The following is a 24,220-nucleotide window of genomic DNA, read 5'->3' as shown; positions in this document are numbered from 1 at the left end:
GTGTAATTTTGTGGCATGTCAGCTTATCTTATTTGACTAAATATATAGTCATTCAATTTTCTTCAACTGAATCACATATTGTTAGAAGTGTAAATGCCACTGTTCAATTAGCTAAAACTTTCTGACCAATGGATATCAAACACTTTAAAAATAATCTTGTGCTAAAATTGAACTAGTCAAGCCAGTTTTCATTAATTTGAAAATTCATTCATCTATTCTGAGGTATATGGAAATTTTTGTTTCCTTCAGTGCATTTCTTGGTATGTGATAGCCAATCTTTCTACAAACATCTCAGTAACAAATATATGTATATTTTATATTCCTGGATCTCATTAAAGTTTTTGGTTGTTCTTTGCAAGAAATTATAGAATTGTGTTCATTCTTCCTTTGATGACTATTTGCTTCATTAACATCAAATTCATGCCCCACTGCTCTGTTTCCATGCCTTTCTGAGTACAAAATAACTTATTGTTTCAATGCTGAATCATGGAGAAATCTTTTTGATGACTATTCATATTGTCACATAACTCAATTTAAGTGGCAATATAAATAGCCATGATCAAGTTTCCATATGTGTAGTTACATCAAAACTGAGCCAGCAATGATTTTAAGTTGCCATTAGCTGTTAAAATGTTAGGAAAAGAAAAAAGAAAAAAAGAAAGTGCCTTATAAACAGCAAAATGTTGATTCTTAGAGAATTCAGTACAGTGGCCATTCTAAAATGTCTCTATTTTTTTTCCACTCACAATTCCATCTATTTACCTCTCAATAGATGACTTCGCTTCCTACATTACATAGAGAAGTGAAGTGTTAAAAGTAAGCTATTTATGTGCTCACTTAACCACTTTTCCATAAAGCTCATCTAGGCACTTTTCCTTTATTTAACTCTCTGATGCAAAGATATACAAAGATGAACTCTCTTTTGTTCTTTGCCTGACAAATCTGTAACATAAGTAAACACTCCAGGCAATTGTGATATAGGTAGTCTTTAAATCAGTTTGATAAATAATAGTGCCACTGTTTTTCACCTCTACATCTCCACTAGGAGCTCTCTTGTTATAAATATACTCATGGGAAACTATAAGTTTCCTGTTCCTTTTGGATACTTCATTCCTTTTGTAGTTAATATTAACAAATGTTTGAATTTTAGAATTTATACTCAAAAGAATCTACCTGATTTATACTATTCTAAACTGAGGACAGAATGAACCCCAAAACAACAGTATCAGTTACCTTGACTGCAAACTACACTATTCACCTTGGTCCTTTGAAAGTGAAGAGAATAATTAAAAAGGAGAAAAGTGATGAATGATTTAAAAAACAAAGGTACTTGTGGACACCCACTCAAAGTTGATAGGGCATGAACTACAGGAAGCCCTCTACAAAACATGAAGACATGTCTCATTTTTTTTCTATAAGCATGTTTGGATTGACTAATTTAAAAAGTTTTCTTAGATTTTTACACACATAACCAGATGATGTGAGGTTGCACTCCAAGTGTCTTGAAAACATCCTACTTCCTTTTTATTTAACTCAAAATTTTGATGTGTACTCTAAATTTGCTGATTTCACTTCCTTTTTCACCATTACCTGGTCTTTACTTAAAAGTATTTTGACCTTCTGCCCCCATATTAATGAAACTACATTTCCGAGGTGACTAATGAGAATCACACAATAAAATGGCTTTTTTTTTGTCTTATACTTTCATTCACTGTGCATGAATTTAACAATTTCAACTACTCATCCTTGAAATTCTTTTTCCTTCTGACTTTCCTTACATTGAACAACTGCTCTAACTTATTTATGTTGTTAACATCATTTTTTTTTTTTTTGTAAAAAGCTCAAATTTCATAAAAGGAAGACAGTAAGAAAGGTTGGTAAAAGAAAGTGGTACGTTAAGAACAAAGAACAAAATCCTTCCAGAAAGTCACATATAGAAAGAAATTTGAAAATAAACAACTTCCAACTTTACATTTCAAGCTCTGATTTTTTTTTTTTTTTCCCCATGAAAGGTAAAGGGATTAAAACAAAAACAGGTATTTATCTGGCAATAGATGGTGAGATACAGTCTCTCAAGCATGAAGAGAAAAAGAAGATAACATTCTTTTTTTTGAAGCGGGGGGAAGTTATAGACAAAATGTAGAAAAAGAGAGTTATCTTTTTCCAATATACCAAAGGACTATCAGCATTTAGTAACATGCTTTTAGAATTCACCTGGGGTGATTTCTTGCTTCACGACAATTTTTCCTATATCTGGGAATAGTCTATTATTAAGCAAAAATGGTTAATGTCCACATATGCACTCTGACCTTTCTATTCTGAATGTAGCTGAATATCCAGAGGTAAACAGCTGACCAAATTGGAAGTATAAATTTAGTATCCTTGGAATTTAAAACTTAGAAGGGACAGATACGAAAGCTTGTTGGACATTCCACTGGTGTCACATTAATAAATGTTAATACCTGGAATGAAAACTCCTAACAGTTGCCTGAGTTCCTGCTCTTACTTTTGTATCCTTCAGGTAAGAGATACAAAAACATTGTAGGGTCAGAATGTGTTTTGTTGTTGTTGTTGTTGTTGTTATTGTTGTTGTTGTTGTTATCCCTCATAGACTTTGGAATAAAATTCCAAAGTCTAAATCATACAAATTTTGCAGATAAAATTGTCATGTGAAAATTGGAGTATGTAGACATAGTTTTTTGTTTTTTTTTAACCAAGTTAAATGTGATTCTCAGAGTTTTATTAGACAGTTCAACCCATTTGTTTTGCATATTTGTTTTTCTTATAGTCTGGGCTCTGAGAATGGTTGTATGTTCAGTTACTTTTTTATTGTTTTTTCTTTACAACACACCTGTGAGTTAGCAAAATATGATTATTCATACTGTACAGATGGTGAGGCTAAGGTATAAAGCCATCTAAAAGCTGAAGAGCTGTGGAACCAGAATTTATGATTCCCCAAACTTCATGTAGAGCAGTATTTCCTGTGATATCCCTGACTTCTCTTTAATGTTTGTGAACAAAACACTGCATATAATTGCAATCTCTAATCGAAATGCCAACTACTTTTTTCAGAATGTGTTTGGCTCTTTTACTTTAATGCAAATATATAGTATATTAAAATAGAGATAGTGGTTATTAGTAATACTCAAAGATCTTATCTGATATAGATTTTTTAGTTTTCCAAGTTTGTTCACACCATATGTTAATTTATTTTATATCATTTTATTTTTTTAAGTTTGTTATTTGTCTTCTCTAAAGAGTATGTCAGAAACATAACTTTTAGCTGATTTTGGAAAGCATTATCGTCTTTGTTATGCATGAGTTTAATTCCTTCCTTGTTTGATTTCTTGTTTAAGGCATTTTTATTAAAACAAGCAGTGCTCTCTCATGGAAAAATATGTTATTGAAAATAGCATGAAGCTAAGCATTTAACCCTATGTACCAGGTCTGGAAACCTGCCAGTTTAATCACCCAGAGAAAATCACATTTATGCCAAGAAATAGAAAAAGTCAGTTTAACTTATTTTACTACTGGTAAAGAAAGAAAGGACAGAAAGAGAAAAATAATTTGGACTGATACACATTTGTTCTTATTTATAAAGCAGCTCTACATCAGTATTAATAAAAAGGTTTTTAACCCTTCTAAAAACTAAGTAAGGAAGGAAAAATGTCAGTCTAATCTAGTATATTTTTCTCATTCCTTTTCTTCTGGGGCTAATTTCAGAGTAATTAGATTAATTAAACATATGGGATAATACCACAATTGATTTTACATAAGGCAGAAATCAAAATAAATCTTTGCTATATTTATTATTTACATAATGTCCAAGTTAAAATTTCTGAAAGGGTTTTCAAAGTTTAGTTTACCATCCATGTTATTCAGACATTTTTTTCTGTCAGTTAATGAAGCGCAGGGGCTAACCTAATTCATATGATTCCCATCTGTCATCAATGCAGCAGTGATGAAGCCAAAAATGAAATTCTATTCTTCATTTAATTCTTGTAGCTTGATATTAGTCAGGTAATCAAGCACAACTCCTGGGGTCTTGTGTTTTCAGATGAGGAACCTAAGGTCAAGTGACTTGCCCTGGGTCACACAGCAAGACATCGTTAAGAACAGAGAAAAGATGCAGTAGCCTTGGACTTCCTCAGACATTACCAAAACCATCAAACCATACTACCTTCTCAGGTAATTGCTTTCTCTGATATCAAGTAGGTCATATATTATTACCTCTTTTTTTTTCTTTTTGAACAGAATCCTGCTTCCCTCCCCCCGCCCCCCTCCCTCCGCCCCGTTTCCTTTTCTTCTTTTTTAAACAGGCATTTAGAAATGCTGTTCTCCACTTAGTGTTTCTGGTAATTATCTTCAAGGAAACCAGAATATAAATTTAAAGCACTCATTAACATGCTGATTAGAAATTTCTCTCAAAGACTCAAAAGAGACCCCCAGAGATCATCTGATCCAGCCCCTGACTTCAGGCATGTTTCACCTAAACTGTTTCCAGCAGATGGAAAACTATATTTATGACCCCAAAGGAGAAGAGTCCCTAACCTCCCTTAGTAACACATCCCTGTGCTTAGATCTGCTTTACTGTGTAATGGGTTATGGGCAAAATGTAGAAAAAGAAAATTGCCCTCCCTTGTAATGTTAGATATTACTAAAATGACCAATAATTTATATTTGTATTTATATAACTTATCTGACAAACATTTCTGATGCTATTTTGGAAAAGTATTCCCTGTCATTAGGTATTCTTTTGACATAAAACCTGTTGTAATTTATTTTTCAATTTACAAATGTATCCTAGAAAATATAGAATATTTGTAATTTTAATTGAGTTTAAATGTCTGCCCTTTTTATTTTTGTCCTTTTTGCTTCTGCAATGCAGAATGTGTTTCACAAAAATACGAGTACTTTCTCTTAATACCTATCTCATCACACCAAAACCAGGATAACCTTATGCTGGGTTTGAAGAAACTGTGAGAATTAAGAACTGTTTCTGATGTTTTTGAATGATGATCCAGATACTTATGTACATTCTGACTTGTTCATGGAGGCTACCTTTCTCTTTCCAATTTCCTTAGCAGATTGTGTATAGGGCTTCAAAAAAATCCCGTCTCATTTCTGCATCATTCCTTTCAGAGACTGATCTCATCTCTGCCCTTTTATGCTTCTAAACTAAAATCATTTTGTCTTCATTAAAATTAGGATACCTTTATCAAAATATGAATGAGTATTCCACCTAACCATATTAAATGGCAGAAATCACTTGCTGAAAAAAACAATTCCAAGTTCAAATTAACCTAAGAAAATGAGAAGTTTTACTCAAAGGGCTGTCTTCCCATTTATACACAACCAGCCTCAATGAACTACATAAATTATATACTGGGCACTATAAGTGATAGGGACATCTTATCATTTCTTGATAAGCAAAAATGTTTAAATGTATCAACAATAATTGAAGTTTTCTCAGAGACTGCTTTTCAGATCTATTCTCTTCTTTATTAAGAAAGATCTATAGTACAGGTCAAGTCCTGGCTTGACAGTTGGGTCATCTAGTTTCCTAGTTATAGAGCTTACACTGACCAACAGTGAGGTTCAACAATACTTTTTTATGGGTCTTGATATATCTATTTGTAAAATGAAGAGCTTGTAATAGATGGCCTATACAATCTCTTTCACCTCTAAAATTTTAGCGTAAGTGAATGAACAAACAAAGAAACAAATGACTGAATAAAATTATTGAGCATTTTGGTTTAGTTCTAACTAGTTTGTCCTTCTTGCCGTGATGTTATTTAAATATGCATTTTGAAATATATTTAAATTATAAGCTAAATATTAATTGAATATTAACAATATTTAATAAATATTTATTGGGTTCCTCTATGCCAAATATATGTTACAGATAAAAAGAAAAAGGCATTCAGTTATTTGAACATTTAAATTTGTTGATGGTCAATTCTATGAATGCAGCTTGAGTCCAGAATTAAATATCAATTGAAGTAAAATTTTGATTAAATACTAATGCACTATATCCACAGGGCAGAATTTGAAACAAAGTATTAAAGCAAGTCTGTTTCAATAAAAAATTCTATGTCAGGATTTGTCCAAATATTTTTTACTCCCTTTTTTAGAAATCTGTTAAGGCTGGTGTGAAAAAGCACCAAGAAAACTCTTGCTAAATGAAGGTTAGCTAGGTTAACATTCTAAACACATCTAACCATGTAGAAAAGAATAGCAGTAGTTGCCATCTGTCAGTAAGGTCAACGATGCCCTTTATAACTATATGAGAGCTGTTAGGTACTATTGGGAAAACAATCTACTGCTGGAATAGGTCAAAGATGTTATGTAGGGGCAATGATTCATACTTTATTTAAAAAGTTAGTCTCACAAGGTATGGTACATATATACAATGAAATATTACTGGCCAAAAGAAAAAAATGAAACATTGCCATTTGCGACAACATGGATGGATCCTGAGATAATCATGCTAAGCAAATCAGACAGAAAATGTTGGGAACCATATGATTTCACTTATATGTGGGATATAAAACTGAAAGCAACAAATGAACAAGACAAAAAACAAACACTCATAGACACAGACAACAGTTTAGTGGTTACCAGAGGAAAAGGGAGAAGGGGAAATGTAGATAAGGGTAAAGGGGATCAATTATGGTGACAGAACAAAATTGGACTTTGGGTGGTGAATATACACAATGCATTATACATATGATGTATTGTTGAACTGTACGCTTGAAACCTATATAATTTTATTAACCATTGTCACCCCCAATAAATTTAATTAAAAATAAAAAAATAAATTTTAAAAACAAACAAACAAACAAACAAACAAACAAATAAATAAATAAATTAGTCTCACCTGAGGTAAACAGAATGCTATCCCTCAAAGATATCTACATTCTAATGCCTGGAACCTGTGAATATGTTATATTACACAGCAAAGGAGAATTAAGGTTTCTAGTCAGATTACTTTAAAATGAGATAATCTTGGAATATCTGGGTGAGCCCGATGTAGTCATGAGTGACTTGAAATGTGGAAGAAGGGCAGAAGAGTCAGAGTCAGGGACAGATTTGAAGATGCTACACTGCTGGCTTTGAAGATAGAGGAAAGAGCAAGGAGCCAAAGGGTTCAGGCAGTCTCTAAAAGTTGGAAATGCAGAAAGCAGATTTACCCCTCAATCTTCCAGAAGGAACTTACCTCTGATGAAACCTAGAATTTAATCCAGTGAGACCCATCTTGGACTTCTGGCCTCTATACCTATAAAATAATACATTTGAATTGTTTTAAACCACCGAATTTGTGATAATTTGTTATGGCAGCAGTAAGAAACTCATACAGCATCCTTCCGGTAGTAAAACCAGGGGTGGACATCCAGGAGAGAGATAAGCAGAAAACGACTTCTGAACAGGCTCCCTTTTAAGTCAATATTCTGTGCCAATTAATTTCAGAATTGTATTTGACACTCTCCACATCTCCAAAGGCAGCAGCTATTGTCATAAAAACTGTTTTAACATATAAAGTCTATTCTGACATGACAGATAACTTGCTATTTTGAATGACAAATTTAACCCTCTGAATACAAGTTATTCTGCTTGTGGGTTAGTTATCATCATCTAAAATAGGTTATTTTTAATTGGGCAGAGACCCTATCTTAATATTTCTTTATATCTCTTTATGCCCTACATAGAATAGGCCATCACTAAATATGATGTTGTTATGATAAGAACCTTGTAAAAGCTGGTCTCAGGTAGAATCTCCAAACTGAGTCTAAATACTTATTAACAAGATTCCAACAAACCGAATGCCGAAGTCTTTTTGTTTATGAATGGTCACCTTACAGTTTTATAAAAGTAGTACTAAAATTTTATTTTTTTATTTAATGGTTTTAAATGGTGGTTTGTAGCATAAATTATAATTCTCACAGATAAAGTAGAAATAAAGAGATGGAAGATAAGAAACTCTAGTATTAAACTATGAAAATATGATACAACATTCTCCCAGAATCTGAATCTGAATATTATATACATTCAAATGTTATTTATTATTATTATTATGTCCATTAGTAAGTTCAGGCTTATACACTTTAGATATTCTTATATTTTTTACATCAAAAATATCTAAAATTATTTTCAAAATTGTTTTAGATTTTCATCTGTTCTTAGGCTTCTTTGAGCTTCTGAATCACTTTCTTGCATATAAAAGAAACAAATTTAAGAGGAGACATTTTAAAAGTGAGAAAATATTTCTAAATACAATGTATTAATTACAGTCTAACTATCTGAAAGATTTCCAAACATTGAATTTACAGTAACTTCACTTAGAGGCCCCAAATTTTATGGCCATCAAATGTGCCTTATTGTTTAATTCTTGATGTACCTCTAATAACTTTACCGGACTTTTAACTTCTTGAGAACAAAACCCATGTCTAGTTTATTTTTTGATCCCACAAAATTACTAACTAGCATCACATATTTCTTATAGTAGGTGTTCTATAAGTATTCCTTATGTGACTTAATAGAGCAGTGAAGAGAAGGCCATTTAAATGTGGCTTGAAATGGGTACCATTATAAAAAGGTCACCTTATTTGTATTAAAAATACTATGCTATTGTCTTGGTAAATTATTTATACTTACTAATTTACCAAAATCTAACATCCAGAGCCTATCTTGATTTCTATTCATTTGAAATAGAAAGTAAGATAGCTATTAAGGTTTATTTTATTGAAGAACCAAAGCCATTACCTCTATATTGAGATTCATTTTTATTTTGCATGGTAGTAGTTCTGCACTCTAGAGCCCTTATTAGATTGAAAGGCAAATATATACATATGTTCTGTTGTGCCGGGGGCACAAATTCTGTCTTGATTTACTCATGTGCAACTACTATTAACACTGTGAGGAATTCAGGGCAAAGTTTAGTTTATTTTTCAAAAAAGGATCATGTTGTTACACATTCCAAATAACACATGAACTCTCTTTTAGACTATAAAATCAATGATGTGCAGCCACACACATTTAGGATACTCATTTAGCTTTTTCATTGACTATATGTTTGGCTAGTCTGACTCATTCCTTATGGCGTATATTTTTAAAAGCAAGATTTGATAAATAGAGCAATGAGATGAAATTCTGAAACTGTTAAAGAATGAAGGCAGAAACTATAGAAAAACATCTAAATTTTAACACTAAAATACGGTGAGCATGGTGAAACGAGAAAATGTTACATACACAATATGACTTGAAATATACAAAAATTATCCGTGTGGTTGAGATAATCTCATTTGAGTGTTGTCCTTTAGTCAGGTAGAATAAATGCTGCCTGTCTTTCTCTGAATTTGGAGAAGTTGAGAGAGTGGGATCCAAGCGTAGAGCATGGAGAACTGGGAGCCAGGAAGAAAAGGTACGACAAAAGATCTTTCTCCAGTTTATCATTCCCTGAAGTCAAACCTTGTATTCCTTTGTGAGTGAATGTTGGAAGTAGTGACCTTAGACAATCCACACTCTTCACTGTCCTTGATGACTTAATATGAATGGATACATAGATAGATACAATGCTTCAAAAGTGCTTCAAAGTTAATTGATTCAAAAATAAATAGATGTCTCTAATGATGCATAAAAGTTTCTGTATTTGGATTAAAATTATCTATCCATCAAGTACAAGATGGAGAAGACTGAGTAGAAATGTATAGTTTAAAAATATGCTAAAAATTTTACTTGACTAAAAGTTTGAAGCAATTCAAATAATATGATAAATGTCAAAAATGTTAATGAAAACAAAGAGAGTGCTATCAGAAATAATGTACAGAACAGGGAGGTAATAGATGGCATAATTCTATCATATAATCTAAACAATTATGTTCTACTTGAATGACACATAATGAAGGGAAATAATTAGGAGGGCAACTTGGATGGTAAAAATTTGAACATTTAATGGGTGAACAACAGAAGTCTAATCTGTAGAATATGTATGTATGTATGTGAATGTGTACACACATATGTGTGTTTCAGACATAAATATTGACAATATGTTGATCTCTTTTTGAGAAACAGAATAACATGATCTGATTCACACTTAACAGCACCACTCTCCTCTTAAGAGTAGAGTGAGGTAAGGATGGCAGCAGGGAAATAAGATAGGTGATAATGATCCAGATAAGAGATGAAGGTTACCTAAATTCAGATGATTCAAAATGATAGAATGCTATATCTTTTTGGCTTTATTATATTTTTAGAGGTAAAGCCAATAAATTTGGCATTATTTATAGGATGTGAAATGCCATATACCAAGATATTTGACCTGAGTTATATATAACTTATAATAAAATTCCAGATTTTAAAGAAACCTTAGAACTTTTCTAATCAAGCCATTAACTCTGTAAAGGAATCCTGCCTACAACCTACCTGTCCCTGCTTGAAAACTTCCTTGACCAGGAGCTCACTATTTCACATACCATTCCATTTTAGAATAGCTCTGCTTTTAAGAGCTCTCTTTTTGTTTGTTTGTTTCTTTTTTTTAAATATTATATTATTATTATTATTACTGGTTGACATATATTAGTTTCAGGTGTACAACAAAATAATTCAATATTTGTATACATTGCAAAATGATCACCACAATGGGTAGTTATCATGTCACCATACAATATTATTGATTCTAGTCCCCATGCTATACATTACATCCCTATGACATTTTATAACTAAAGCTGTTTTTCTTACACTGAGCCAAAGCTTGCTGCTCTGTGATGGACAAATGTGATATTGTGATTTACAACAAGAAATACATATTTTGTTTTTGTCCCCATTTCTGGTAGAGCTTGGAATTTCTTAAGTAATAAAAGCTATAAAAGTGCCTTTACCTGTATAACGAAGTCTCCATGAAAACCCCAAAAGGACAGTGTTCAGGGAGATTCCAGGTCGGTGAACCAGAATACATCTATGTGCCTCTGTGCCTGGGCCCCAAATTCCAAGGAGAACAGAAGCTTCTGCATTCAGCACCTTGCCCTCTGTATCTCTTTTTCTGGCTATTGATTCTATCCTTTAATGTCTTTTGTAATAAACCAATAACCTAGTGAGTAAACGGAGTTCTTAAATTCTGTGAGCTAACCTAACAAATTAATGGAACCCAAGGAGGGGGTCATGGGAATCCCTGACTTAAAGCTATTTAGTCAGAAGCACAGATAAAAATCTGGACTTTGGATTGGTATTTGAAGTGCAAGCAGTCTTTTGGGACTTAATCTTTAACCTGTGGAATCTCATGCTATCTCCAGGTATAGTGTCAGAATTAAGTTGAATTTTAGAACACCCCATGGTGTCTGAGAACGTCTTGGTGTGAGGAAAAAAATAAACACATTTGAATTGGTGTTAGAATTGTAAGAAGTGAAAGAGAAAAGGTAAAAAGAGAAAAAGGTAAGAAGTTGAATAAGAGAAAAAGAAGAGAGAAACTGTATTTGTTTCTTCACTGGTATGTCTTCAGCACACAGCATGGTATGTGTCATTTGATATGTAATAAATATTTTTAACTGTCTAAGCAATTTGGAAGAAGAGTATTGGGTCATAATGATGAGACCATAGGATATTAGTTAATTATTTCTTAATGAGAATTTGGAAGAGTAAATTTCTCAATTCACTATGTCTCGTTGATTCAGTGAGATTGTATGGTATGATTTCACTTAAACAAATAAAAAGTAGCATTGTATTTGTAGTTTACGGCTTCTTGGTGTCCTAAATCTCAGCTATATTTAATTGTACATGCCCTTCAAATAAGGAGTGATATACATGCAAAATACGTACTGGTATATTTTGGCCACCATCTAATCAGACTAGATGCCAGCCAGCCTGATGCACGTCAGTTAAATGTCAGCCTGTTTTAAACTATGGAATAATCAAGCTATTATAGTGCTGAGTTTAAATACTACATACTTCTATTTTGTCTTTATTGCAATGAACAAGCCCTCTCTTTAGCTCCTGCTGTGCACTTTTGGAAGATCTTCCATATGGTTGCTGCTAAGTATTTTGGCATTTTCCCAACTGTTACAATTGGGTCAGTAGGGGGGATCATGTAGGAGTAATAAAACAAGGGTGACTGCAGCAGGGAGGAGTATGATTACTACACACATAACAGCTTATTGCCTCTCATGCATTCAAGCACAGCTCAATGCCATTCATTACAAAAGGCAGTCAGGACAAACTGCCTTTTTGCCACAGAGTCTACTCCATGAAAGACCAGGCCTTGGGTGCAGAGACTAAGTCTCCTCAGTTAAATTGTTCCTGTTTCCTTACTTATTCATCTTCCTATAATACCTAGAACAACTTGAGGAGAAAGACAATTTGCCTTGCATATTACCATGTCCTTCTGAGAAAGTTTTCATGAGCAAACTCGTAGCTAAATTTTAGCACCAACAGCAGGACTGTCAGTGGCCTTAATGGCTTTCATATTTTATGAGGGGGAGAAAATGGGGAAAGGAAATCTGAATACCACAAATACTTAAAAATCCTTGAGATATGATTCATAAAGCCAGAGGTGACTGATAACATTGACACTATTATTAGAGTGTCCTCCCTGTCAGAAATCACATCAACAGAAAGAGTATAGCCATGAATTTATCCTGTGGAAAAGAGTGTCGCTTAAAGTACTAATAGATTGGGAAGAAAAAGTTCAAAGCAAAATTAAGATTCTAAATAGTGAAATAATATATTAAACTGAGATTAGCGCGCGCGCACACACACACACATGTAAAACAATGAACTTAAAGTCTTGATCCAAAGATTGTGTTCTCCGTATTCCTGCTTATACACACAAGAATTCTTTAAATAATTTGTTATGCTTTTCCTTCCACATGATATGGCGCCTTTTTCCCCCACAGTAAACAATATACAGTTACGTAGTATTCTAGTAGGTTCACAGTATAGCCATGAATTTTTCTTGAGCAATTATAAGAAGTCGAGATTTATAAGGAAAGAGTTGGAGACATTTAAACCGGTATAAAAAATTTTTTTTTTCTCTCTCATGTTTCCAGCCACGAATATTCAAGTGTTGCATTAATTTGCTCTCTTTTTCCTTCCTCCCCGATCATCGAAACCGGCTCTACAGGAACTGACACCGGGTGTTCAGAGCCCTGGGCCGGGGATGGCAAGTGAACGCTTGGGTCCCCCAGGAGGCTGCGCCAGTGAGCGCCGGGGAGATCGCAGAGCGAGTCAGGGCGGAAAAGAATATGAACTCGGGTGAAACACCACGGGGACGGGCCTTAGCATTTCTACCAGCCCTTTCATTTATGAAAGTATTGATAGACAGCAATGGGATGATCGTAAATCAACTGGTACCGTGGCCACCCACACTTGTCCTAGGACTATGAAACGCCCCTACTTCCAGCTTCTCACAGGGCGAAAAGGAAAGAGCTAATCGAGGGTCAACTCTGTCAGCACTTAGCATGGAACCCGCATACAGAAGCCCCCAACACCACCCGCAGTCTCCCACGACCAGCTGTGAGCTCAAGTCCCCGCAGTAAAGCCGCGCTCTGACCCTAACAGCGCCAAGACACTGCAGCAGCCGAGGTGAGGGCAGCGGCGGCGGCTTCAGGCACCGCAGTGCGCAGGCGCAGGCTCACAACGCGCAGGCGCGGCCCAGAAGTGACTTCTCCAAAAAGTGTCTTAGTTCGCAGTCACCTGAGCTCCGGGAGACTCGGCTGCGGTAGGCTTCGCGGATACCGCCCTCTGCGGGTCTTGCGTGGAGACCCCGCCTTCTTCTCTCGCCCATAGGCTTCGCCACTCTGAACTCTCCAAGGGCCTGCTTTTCCTTCCTGTTCTTTACCAGTCTCCGGCCGGACCGGGCCGAGCCGGGCCGCGCGGGCGTGGTCCCTGACCATGGCGTCTCTCTTCAAGAAGAAAACCGTGGACGGTGAGTTCCAGGTCGGGCCGAAGGGGCCCAGCCCTATGTATCCATGGCGTGTTTTGGGGGCTTCCAGCCGCGATTCTTTCTCCTGTCCCTGGGGGCGGGGCTGGATCAACTGGCCCCACAGGTGACCGCCCTCATGCGTCACTTTTCTGCTTCCCCATCTCTTCTTACTGGCCCAACTCAACCTCACCTGGACAGTCTGGCTTCTTCCCTCTGATAACACAACACCAACTCCACCCCCCGCTCGCTTTCTCTTTTCTTTTTTCTTTTGGGAGATCCTGAGCATTTCGAGGAGGCGCAGGATGCTGCTGGCCCTTGAGTGTCATTAGCCTTGGTAGTTTAATGAATTTCTTGTTAGTTTCATCTGCTTGGTTTGTTGCTTCTTCAGTTTGGATCTGTACTACTTCTTGCCATGCAATCCGGAAACCTGTGCCTACAGAGGTTGAGGTGGGGAGGGTAAACAGAATCCAGTTATCAAAATGAACTTGAGTCTGGGTCGGTCTTGTTCCTAAGAACACTCCATCAGTAGAGATGTGAAATAATTCTTGACTGATTTCAGTATCAAAATAAAACCCAAGGGAAGTGCCTGGATTTAGTTTCATAATGAATTTTTCCCTCTTGTGATTATCTTTTGCTACCTAAAGTAAGAGATGTGGGATTTATCTGCATAGGCGTTTACATTTTAAGGTACTTGCATTGGTTCAGACGTTTAGCTCAATGTCATCTAAAGAGGAAAAGTGAATGCGCACAAATTGGTGTTTATAAGCAACGCCTATAATGTATGTTTACATAACACTGATTAGTCTTGATAGTCTTGATGTTTACATTGACTGCTACCAGGAATCAAATTCATTCAAGTTATTTAAAAATAGTGTTTCCCATTACATGCTGAGTTTAGGTTGCTGCTGGTTCAACCAAAGAATCGCGTCTTTTTAAGGGTCTAATTCTGCCACAGAAGGAGCAGTGGTAGCTAGACAGTGATTGGTACAAACAGAATGCTCAATCTAGACCTGGGGTAACTCCTTTATTCCTTTGTATTGACTATTTCAATGCCAGCAAAATTATTTTGGGGAGGATAACAAAGACATCATTTTTACTCTGCCACTCTACCCTTCAGCACACAATGTCATTTTAGTGCAATAATACATTTTGCTTACCTTTAATAGTTGAAAATGTTTTTTAAATTTGTTTACTTTTTATTAATTGAGACTTATTAACTATTTGTAGTATCAGAATAACTACCAAGGTGCTATAGGATGTAATGCAATTATGTGAAATGGGTTTTTATGTGTTTTATTCCTGAGAAGGCTGTTTAATATTTAATGTGGAACTTTATTTTTTTCAGTGTTCCAGTACCAATATTGATTTTCAGTTATTGTATAGTACTCGGGGGGCGGGGGGAGAGGTTTATTTCTTTGTTTCAGTTTTATATAGTTAGATTTTACTAAACAGAGGGAAGGGGTTGCATCTTTCTTACTGTGATATTACAAATTATATTAAATTTTTTAACATTAAATGCCAGACGTCCTTGCTTTAATTGCTTAATATCTGTCAAATAGTTTTAAAGACATAAATAACGGTTCTATATTCTCATTGCTATGCTTCCTGGTGCTTTTGGTAATTTAGTGACTATTGTGCTTGAAGTATAGAACTGAATTAAAAAAAAGACAATGAGGATGTGCAGTGAGGATGTTTAACGGTGTATTCATTTGGAATTGGGTTAATTCATCCAAGAAATAATGTTTTTGCTAAATAGACATATTTGTGGAAAAAAAGTCTTAAAGACTGTTGATAGTTCTTATGCTATTGATTTAAAGATCTGTATTGAAATTTCTGAATATAAATTTGGCCACCATGTACATTTATTATAACTATCAAACTTGATATTTTATTAAATTATCATGTCAATTCAAATCACTTAATGACATCTTAATTCTATTACTGTGTTTTTATTATTTTGATATAGAGCTTTATTGATGTTTTTACTCCTTGTTTTATTAAAAAGATCTTTTGCCTGTATAAAAGATGACAGCATTCTTCTTAACAGTAATGAGGCTATATATTATGAAACTTAATGTGTTTTTATGTAGTTCTGCCATATCTTTGGACTCAGTGGTTATTGATCATAAGATCTTTTACAGTATGTATCTTTTTGTCTGTTTCAACAGTAATGAAATTCTGATATATAAGGGAAACATGTAACTTTATAGATCTAGAGAATAATTGAATCTTTTTGTCTCTTTGGATTGGCTGGAAGAGTTGCACACTATATCATTAAAGACTACTGCACATGCAAATTAAAAAGGGAGACAACATTACAGCACATTACTATTCAGAGTTATGTTTAATTCATTTTTGACACAGAGATGAACAAGTCTCTGCACTGTATACTTTGTAACAGAAATTAATTAGTATTATACCTCAATGCCATAGAAGAGAAAGATTCTTTTGAATTTGAAATTACAATTGAGTCCTTGGTTTTCCTTCTACTGATATTTAATACGTGTATATATGTATGTATGCGTGTGTGTATATATATGTATATGTTAGGGTAAAGTGTTTACAGTGTTTTCCTCAGTGGACGAATGGTGACCTACCTCTTTATTATAGCTAATCGTGAACCTGTAAATCAGGATGCCATGAGGACTTGTCATAAGTGTACAACTAATTATGCCTCTTAAAAGATGAAGTTCTTTATGCACTATATAGTTTTTGTCTGTTATCCTAAATAAAGACAAATTTGAGGTCCTGCTTTAAGCCAACACTGAGTTAGCATTTTGTATGCAGTATCTTATTAGAATTCTCACAAAACCTATAGGTACTGTTATTATACCCTTTATAGATGAGGAAATTGAGAGACTAAGGACTAAGTTACTGGCCCAGGATCATACAACTACTAAATGGCAGAGCCAGGACCTCATCCTTTTTGACTATTACCGTTATTTTTTTCTTAGTAAATATCCTATAGCTCATTAAATTTTGCTGTTCTTGCTAAGTACTTGGAATTCTCAACTTTTGGTAGGTATCATGTAATGTACCTAGCTCTCAACTTCAACCTAGTTACCTTTTTTCTGTGAACTGGACTCTTTTCTTTCTTTTCTTTCCGAATTAGTGGTAGCTCTTTAATATCTAACGATGGTAGAACTAGAAACAACCCTCCTTTTCCTGACTCTCCCTTGACCAGCATTTCTTAGGAAGTATTGTCCAGTCTCTTTTTGCTCTTTATCTAAACCTTATGCAGTAGCGATGTCTCCTATCTCTACCTCTTTATTTCTAATGCCTCCCATTCTACACCAGTTTGCTTTACATCTCATGTAATGAGATTTTGCTAAGAATATCAGTGACTTTAAGATTGCCATTTTTTTGGTGATCATCTCTTGAACTTGTGTTTTACATTTGTTCTCAATAATAATTTCTTCCTTAAAATTCTCTTGGCTTCCATGACATTAACACTCTCTTAATTTTCTTCATCTTCCTCTGACCACTCTTTATCTTTCTCCTTTCAGGTTTTTTTTTTTTCTTTTCTTATTTCCTTTCTTCCTTTTTTGCATCCTTTCTTCCTTTTTGTCTTCCTTCTTTCCTTTCTTCCTCCCTCCTATCTTCTTTACTTTCTTTTATTTTTAACCTACCCCTTAAATATTAGTGTTCTTGGTTCCAGCATGGGCTACAACTATGCTAACTGTACACTATCTGCATGATCTTATCCAAACTCTTATTATTTTAATTATAACCTAAATATTGATGGCTTCCAAGTTTATATCTCTAGACATATTTTTCTTAGTTCTAGACCAATCCATCCAATAGTTTGCCGACTATCTCTACCTAAATGCTCCAAAGCACATTAAAGAGATCTCAAACAGAAGTCATCACCATCTCATTTAAGTCAGTTCCTTTACCGGGTTCTCATCCTCTAGCGTTTGAGAGTTCTTGATTTTGCTCTCCACCTTTAAATAATTACCAAGTCCTGCGCCTTTTGCATCTTAAATATTTGAACATATGATATTCCTGTATGCCTTCAAATTCTTGTTCTAATTCAGATCCCATTTGTCTTGTACTTTACTAAATCACTTTTCTGCTTCTCTTTGCTACAGCTTCTTAGTCCTCAAATCATTCATCTACAGTTGCTTGTGTGATTGATATAACTGAAACCCAAATCTTTCTATTCCTCAGTATAAAACCCTTTACTGAATTGCAACAGGATCAAGTGGGTGCTCTTTAATAAGGCATATATGGCCCTCCTTGGTCTGGTCCTTGTTTTCCTTTTTGGCCATGTCTCTGGATATTTCACTATGCAACAACTGTTCTCATATTCATCTATGTCTACCATACTTTTTCGCATTCTGAGATATTTTTGCTTATGATGCCCTTACACACAAAAAAATAAAAAATCTCTTTTTCTCTTCCTCTAGCTAACCTGAACTATCTCAGGTTGTTTCTTTCTCTAAGAATTCTTCTCTGATGCCACCTTAAATTATGTTAAATCCCTCACTCTTTGTGGCTTTTTGTTTTGTTTTGTTTTTAAGCATCTTCTTCCTGACTTGCATTCAGCAGAACCAAAGTAGATCCTTGTGTTTTTCCAAAGTTGGATAATGCTTATTCTGAGTGTTTCTTGCATTCCATATTTGCAAGAGTCTTCAGCATAAATGAAAATATCCCTGCAGCAGTTAACAGTTTCGAGACTAAATTCCAAAACAATGGTATTTACTAACCCAAAGTAGTGTTTCCAGTAACCAGATCTTAATACAATTGACATCCATATAATCGCTACCAACTTTGAACTTTAGTGCAGAGTTAGAAATAATTTCAGGAACACCGCTGAGAAACAGGAACAGAACTTATTGGTTTTTCTCTTATTGGGATGGTGTCCATGTATGTAAGTTGTCCAGAATTCAGAACCTGTGGAGTTTTGACTAAGTTGGGATAAATCTCTGGTCAAGAGGTCAGTTGTGATGTGACATTTTCATTAGCTCAAGAGGGAATAAAATCTACCATGTAGATAAACTGAATTCCCTCTAGAAATATTTCTGCATTCTTCCAAATAAAATATAACATTCTCATGGTGCTACCGACAGTACTCAGATCTTTCCTTGGATGTTGTGTGTTTCCTAAGTGCTTATTATTCTTAATATTTAAAAACTCTAACTTTACTTTCTATTTAGCCCCAACATTCCTGGCACACCAAAATAACAACAACAACAACAACAACAACAACAACAACAACAACAACGTGTGGGATTCAGGAACTCAGTATTCTCTTTTTAGAGATTTTCTAAGTAAAATTCTCCATACTTTTAGAATGAATATTTCTGTAGGAAAATGTCTTCCCTCTGTATTGCTCCATTCCTATTATAACACCAAAGACTGGTATTTCTTTTCATGCTACCATTGCTTATCTTCAAGTCCAGATGTTTGTGAGACTTTTTTTTCAGAGGAGCTTTCCCTCTAATTCCCCCACTTATTTAAGCTGAAAAATGCCCTTTGATAGTTTTCTGAATGGAGCTGTTATTGATGATAGTGCCAAAGCCTGTGTTTTTGAGAACCAAATGTGACCCATAGATCTGCTGACAGGTGGCCCATCTCAATACCTTCCTTCAGCTCTTGAGAAAAATGATATTTCAATAATAATAAATTCATTTCAGTGAATTCCTCAGGTCTTGAGTAATTTTTGAGACTTTACTGATAGAGAAAAAAATTATGCTACTGTAAGGCTAGACTCTCCTGTTTTCTCTTTATTATTTTGCTTCTTTCTTCCAAGCAGGTCCTGCTGAGTTTTTCAACTTCAGCCTAGTTCTCAAGTGGATTCTTGCCTCCCTGGACTATACTTGAAGTCGATGACATGACCCTCCACTGTTCTTTATGTTTCCTATAGTTTTTTTTTTTTTAATTTTTAATTTTTGAATTTTTTTTAACCATGTATCAAAACTGGTTATTAAGCTGATACCATTCCTTTCTGGTTTCTGATACACTGTTTCCAAAACCTGAGAAACAAATTAGCTTTGCACATCAAATTGTGATTCCTTCTCATCCATTTTCTCATTGTCATTTTCCTCCTGCCTTTGAGTAAATTTGTTTCCTAGAGCCAGCATTTTCTAGATACCGACCTTTGATGTTTCCTTTTTGCCCCTAACCTTTGAGCTTGTAGCATTTTTGCAGTTTTTTTCTCCTCATCAATCCAAGAAGATGATGGTACATCACCACATAGCCGGGACTGCTTTCTACTTTATCGTTCATTGGTGAGCTTCACTATGCCTGCAGAAAGTGTGATATATTAGAATAAAAAGTCCATCATGACCTTATAATAAAGCACAAAACCCAGTCTATGGTAGAGGGATGCTGTCTAGTGGTACCCTGCTGAGTGGTCCCATCTGCAGGTTGTGCCTCAGCGTTCCTGGTTCAGTAATCCTAAACTACCCTGCAAGCTTGAGACAGGCCCCCTCCCATCTCTCAAAAAGTAGGCACTTAAAACAATACTCACAGATTAATGAATGTCCATATTTACAGTTAATTACTTTTGCCTTAATCCTCAAATGTGTAAATTGTGTGTAAATGAGCAAGGTCTGGAAGGACGGCCATAATTCATGTTGGGGCTTAGCCTCAAACCCCACTGGAGAATTCTAGTAAGGTAGGCTGGTCCAATTGGAGGCTCTTTCAGATCTGTTTTTATTTTTTGTTTTTTTTTTTTTAACTGTAAATAGATAGACTTTATTGACTTAGAACTGAAGAAGGCAGAATGACCTTTTCTGTCTATATCTTAAGTCCAAAATTTAACTCTTATGACTCTAGTATAAGCAGTATGTTATCTTGTTCAGTGCTAAGAGTATGAAAGCCTTGAGGCCGGCTTGTAATTGCCAAGGAGGGAGTTGTCCTGGGTGGCTTTCTCTAAGCCTTAAGCTGGATATGGGAGGGGAAAGGGCGGTGGGTGAGGCAGCCTCCAGACCCTTTTTACATCACCAAATGGTGAAAGAGAGAGCATACCCTAGGTACATCCGTGTGCTTTTACTATTTTCACAATTTGAAAGTTTTCTGTTACACCTATTGTGAAATGCTTCACATCTAACACCACAAAGTAGATGAAGTGCTGTAGTATAAGAATTCAGGGCATGCTTTTTTGCCTGGAGAAAGAAGCAGAGGTTGGACAAGGAAGCAGAGGGTGGACAAGAGCCAAACATTCCATCTTTCATAGATATCAGCAACACCTTGTATATGTTTCAGTCAGTGTCTGGACTCATAACAAAAAGAGAGGAAAGCAGAAAATTATAAGGGAAATATCTGATTATTTCAGTGCTCAATTTTTCCATTGTAGAAGGATATCTATCATGATTCAGAATTTACTAGTGTTAAATTTTTGATAACCAATAGGTTTTATTATACATTTTAAGGGAATATATTTTATATGCTTATAAGGCAAATTATTTTACATTTTAGGATATATGTTTATACTCCCTTAGATCACTGTTTACTAATATATTGCGATAGCTGACATAAAGGTGGGAATAGAAATAGATTAAAACAATAAAATACATGCATTCCTTATTCAAAGAGCTTGTGACTTGGGGAAGAAATCAGACCTATTAAGAAATAACTGTCATGGGAAATAAACTTTGCCTCAAAACATTAAAAGTGTCTCACAACCTTTCTCATGTTATTCCTTCTGAATTATCTAGAAGACGAAATCATTAAATGTGCATTTAGTTAGAGATTTTTTTTCTCTAATTTATTATGTTGAAACATAGTAGTTGTTTCCTGTTTAGTTAGGGATTGTTTTAAAAAATGAAAGTAATTAGTTTTATAGGATACACATATCATTTCATATGAAAAAAAATATTTTACTACTTTTTTCCATGTACCACATAATATGTTTTAAAATATTATGCCTGTGTTTTAGTATATAACATTAGATTCTCTCAGTTTATAGCTTGGAGTTGTTTAAATATTAATAGGTCTATTAACAATAGGCTGTGGAATTTCTAGTAGTTAATTTTCTTTATTTTTCCTTCTCTAATATACTGTGACAGTTATGGTACACATAATTACATAAAATCAAGAAAAGCAAAATCAAGCTGTTTGATTAAATTCTGTTTTGTTAACATTTTATGTTATAATACTTGTTTTCAACAAAGATGGCTGGATCTATTCTTTATTCTCTGATTCTTCAACACTAACCGGATGTTTCCAACAATTCAGTTAAATTCTAACACTATCTGGAGTTAGCACAGACCCCACAGGTTAAGGCCTCAGTCCCCCAAGACTCTCCTCACTTAAGATGCCAGTCACAAGTCCCAGGTTGCCACAATTACTTCTGACCAACCAGCTATAAATTCAGGTGTCACCACAACTCCCTCTTCAGATTTGATAATTCACTAGAACAACTCTCAGAACTCATGAAAGTGCTTTACGTACTGTTACTGGTTAATTATAGGGACAAAACTCAGGAACAGCTAAATGGAAATATGGTATTGAGGGAGAAGGGCAGTGGCACAGAGCTTCCATGCCCTCTCTGGCATGCCGCCTTCCCAGTATGTCATATATTCACCATCCCAGAAGCTCTACCAATCTCTTTGTTCAAGAGTTTTTATAAACCAGTCTCCAGCCTTACTCCCCTCCTATGAGGAATGGCCCTGAAAATGCCCACCCGCTAATCAAGTATTTGGTCTTTCTGGTAACGAGCCCTATCCTGAAGCTATCTCAGGATTCCCCTTCCTGAGTCAAAAGACATTACTATCACTCAGGAAATTCCAAGGGTTTTAGAAGCTCTGGGCCAGGAACTCGGGACGAAGACCAAATATATTTTTTTCATGATACCATCCTAGTAATGAGAAATTATCTTAATAGAATTCTAGATCTTAGCAGTCAAGGCTTTCAGCAGTTGCTTTGCACCTGTGTCAGTTATCTGGCCACAGTTATCAATATGGTGACATCAATATGGTGACTTCTTTTTCAGTTTATTACTATTTATTACTATTATTAGAAGACCATCATTACTATCTCAGTACTTCATCTTATACTAGTTGAGTTTATGGAGATTTTAGTATACAAAGTGGTTATATACAAAAGTTCATTTGTAATTTCACAGTTTTAAATTTAGAGCATATTTTCCATTGAAACAGTAGGGTAAGTGGTGAATGTTTTCATACCAAGAAGAAAATCGACAATGTTTGAGCATTGAGGATGAAAAGGCTGATGATTTCTTTGAAAAATAGGGAAATGAGAGCTTTCATTACTGTTTCGTTTAGTGCCAGTCTATAGATGTCAGAGGAAAGATATTGTGTGTTGTGGACTGAACTGTGTTCCCCCAAAATAAGTATGTTGAAGCCCTAACCCTTTTGTGACTATATTTGGAGATAGGGTTTTTAAAGAGGTAATTGAGGTTAAATGAAATCATGAGGGTAGAGCTCTAATCCAATAGAACTGGTATCCTTATAAGAAGAGAAGGAGACACCAGAGATGGGCACACACAGAAAAAAGGCCATGTGAGGACACAGCAAGAAGGCGGTCATCCCCAAACCAAAGAGATAGGCCTCAAGAAAAATCAAACCTGCCAACACCTTGATCTTGTTCTTTTAGCCTCTTGAACTGTGAGAAAATAAATTTCTGTTTTTTAAACCACCCAGTCTGAAGTGTTTGTAATTGCAGCACTAGCAAACTAATCATGTTATTTTAGAATAAGATTTCAACAAATGCTCCATGGAACATTAGTATCTAGGAAATGTTAATAGAGATTTCTGAAAAGGGATCCTTGGCTTAATAAATTTGGGAAATAATCTATAATATATTCTCCCCTTAAGGATTGACAGTGTACATTCATATGTTAAACATTCTTAGAAACCTTGAAACAAAGAAATCTGTTTAATTTTTTTTTTTCAACTTCAACATTTCTCAAACATATTTGTCTACAGAACACGTCCTTCTTTTTAAATGAGTTGTACATTTCTCATCCAGAAGAAAGTAGGTGGAGGGAGAGACATATGCCTCTTCATCTCCTTCTCTCTTCATATACCCCTAAGGTATGGCATGGTTTTATATTTCTATATATAAGGAGCACATAGAATGTGTTCTTAGTAAATCCTGAGCATGAGATGTTCACCACTATAACTTAGTTGAAAAACAGAGTAAGCAAAGAAGGGGAAATGAATGTCTTGTATGTAGGATATAGGAGATCTAGCATCTTATTTTAACTTTATTTAGAAAGCCATTTTAGTTGATTAGTTGTTTTTTATATAATGACTTGAAATATTTTTCACCCAGTTTGAAATACTATATGTTTTTATTGATATGGATCTACATTTATAAGGATTATTTCTGTGATAA

The 24,220-nt window shown here is 34.9% G+C and overlaps 1 protein-coding gene across 1 annotated transcript in view; it reads left to right on the top strand.

Annotated features, from left to right (window-relative positions):
* Window positions 1-13,625: 13,625 nt before the first annotated feature.
* The window catches only part of CHMP2B (charged multivesicular body protein 2B), a 24,882-nt gene continuing 14,287 nt past the window's right edge, over window positions 13,626-24,220 (top strand). Inside the window, exon 1 of the mRNA XM_011356416.2 lies at window positions 13,626-13,915. Coding sequence (XP_011354718.1) covers window positions 13,882-13,915 — 34 coding nt within the window. The 5' untranslated portion in view covers window positions 13,626-13,881. The remainder of the gene's footprint in view (window positions 13,916-24,220) is intronic.

The sequence above is a fragment of the Pteropus vampyrus genome, unplaced genomic scaffold, assembly GCF_000151845.1.
Source record: "Pteropus vampyrus isolate Shadow unplaced genomic scaffold, Pvam_2.0 Scaffold26, whole genome shotgun sequence".
In the NCBI taxonomy this organism is placed as follows: domain Eukaryota; kingdom Metazoa; phylum Chordata; class Mammalia; order Chiroptera; family Pteropodidae; genus Pteropus; species Pteropus vampyrus.
The sequence above is the reverse complement of the archived record's forward strand: the minus strand, read 5'-3'. Positions and strand labels throughout refer to the sequence as shown.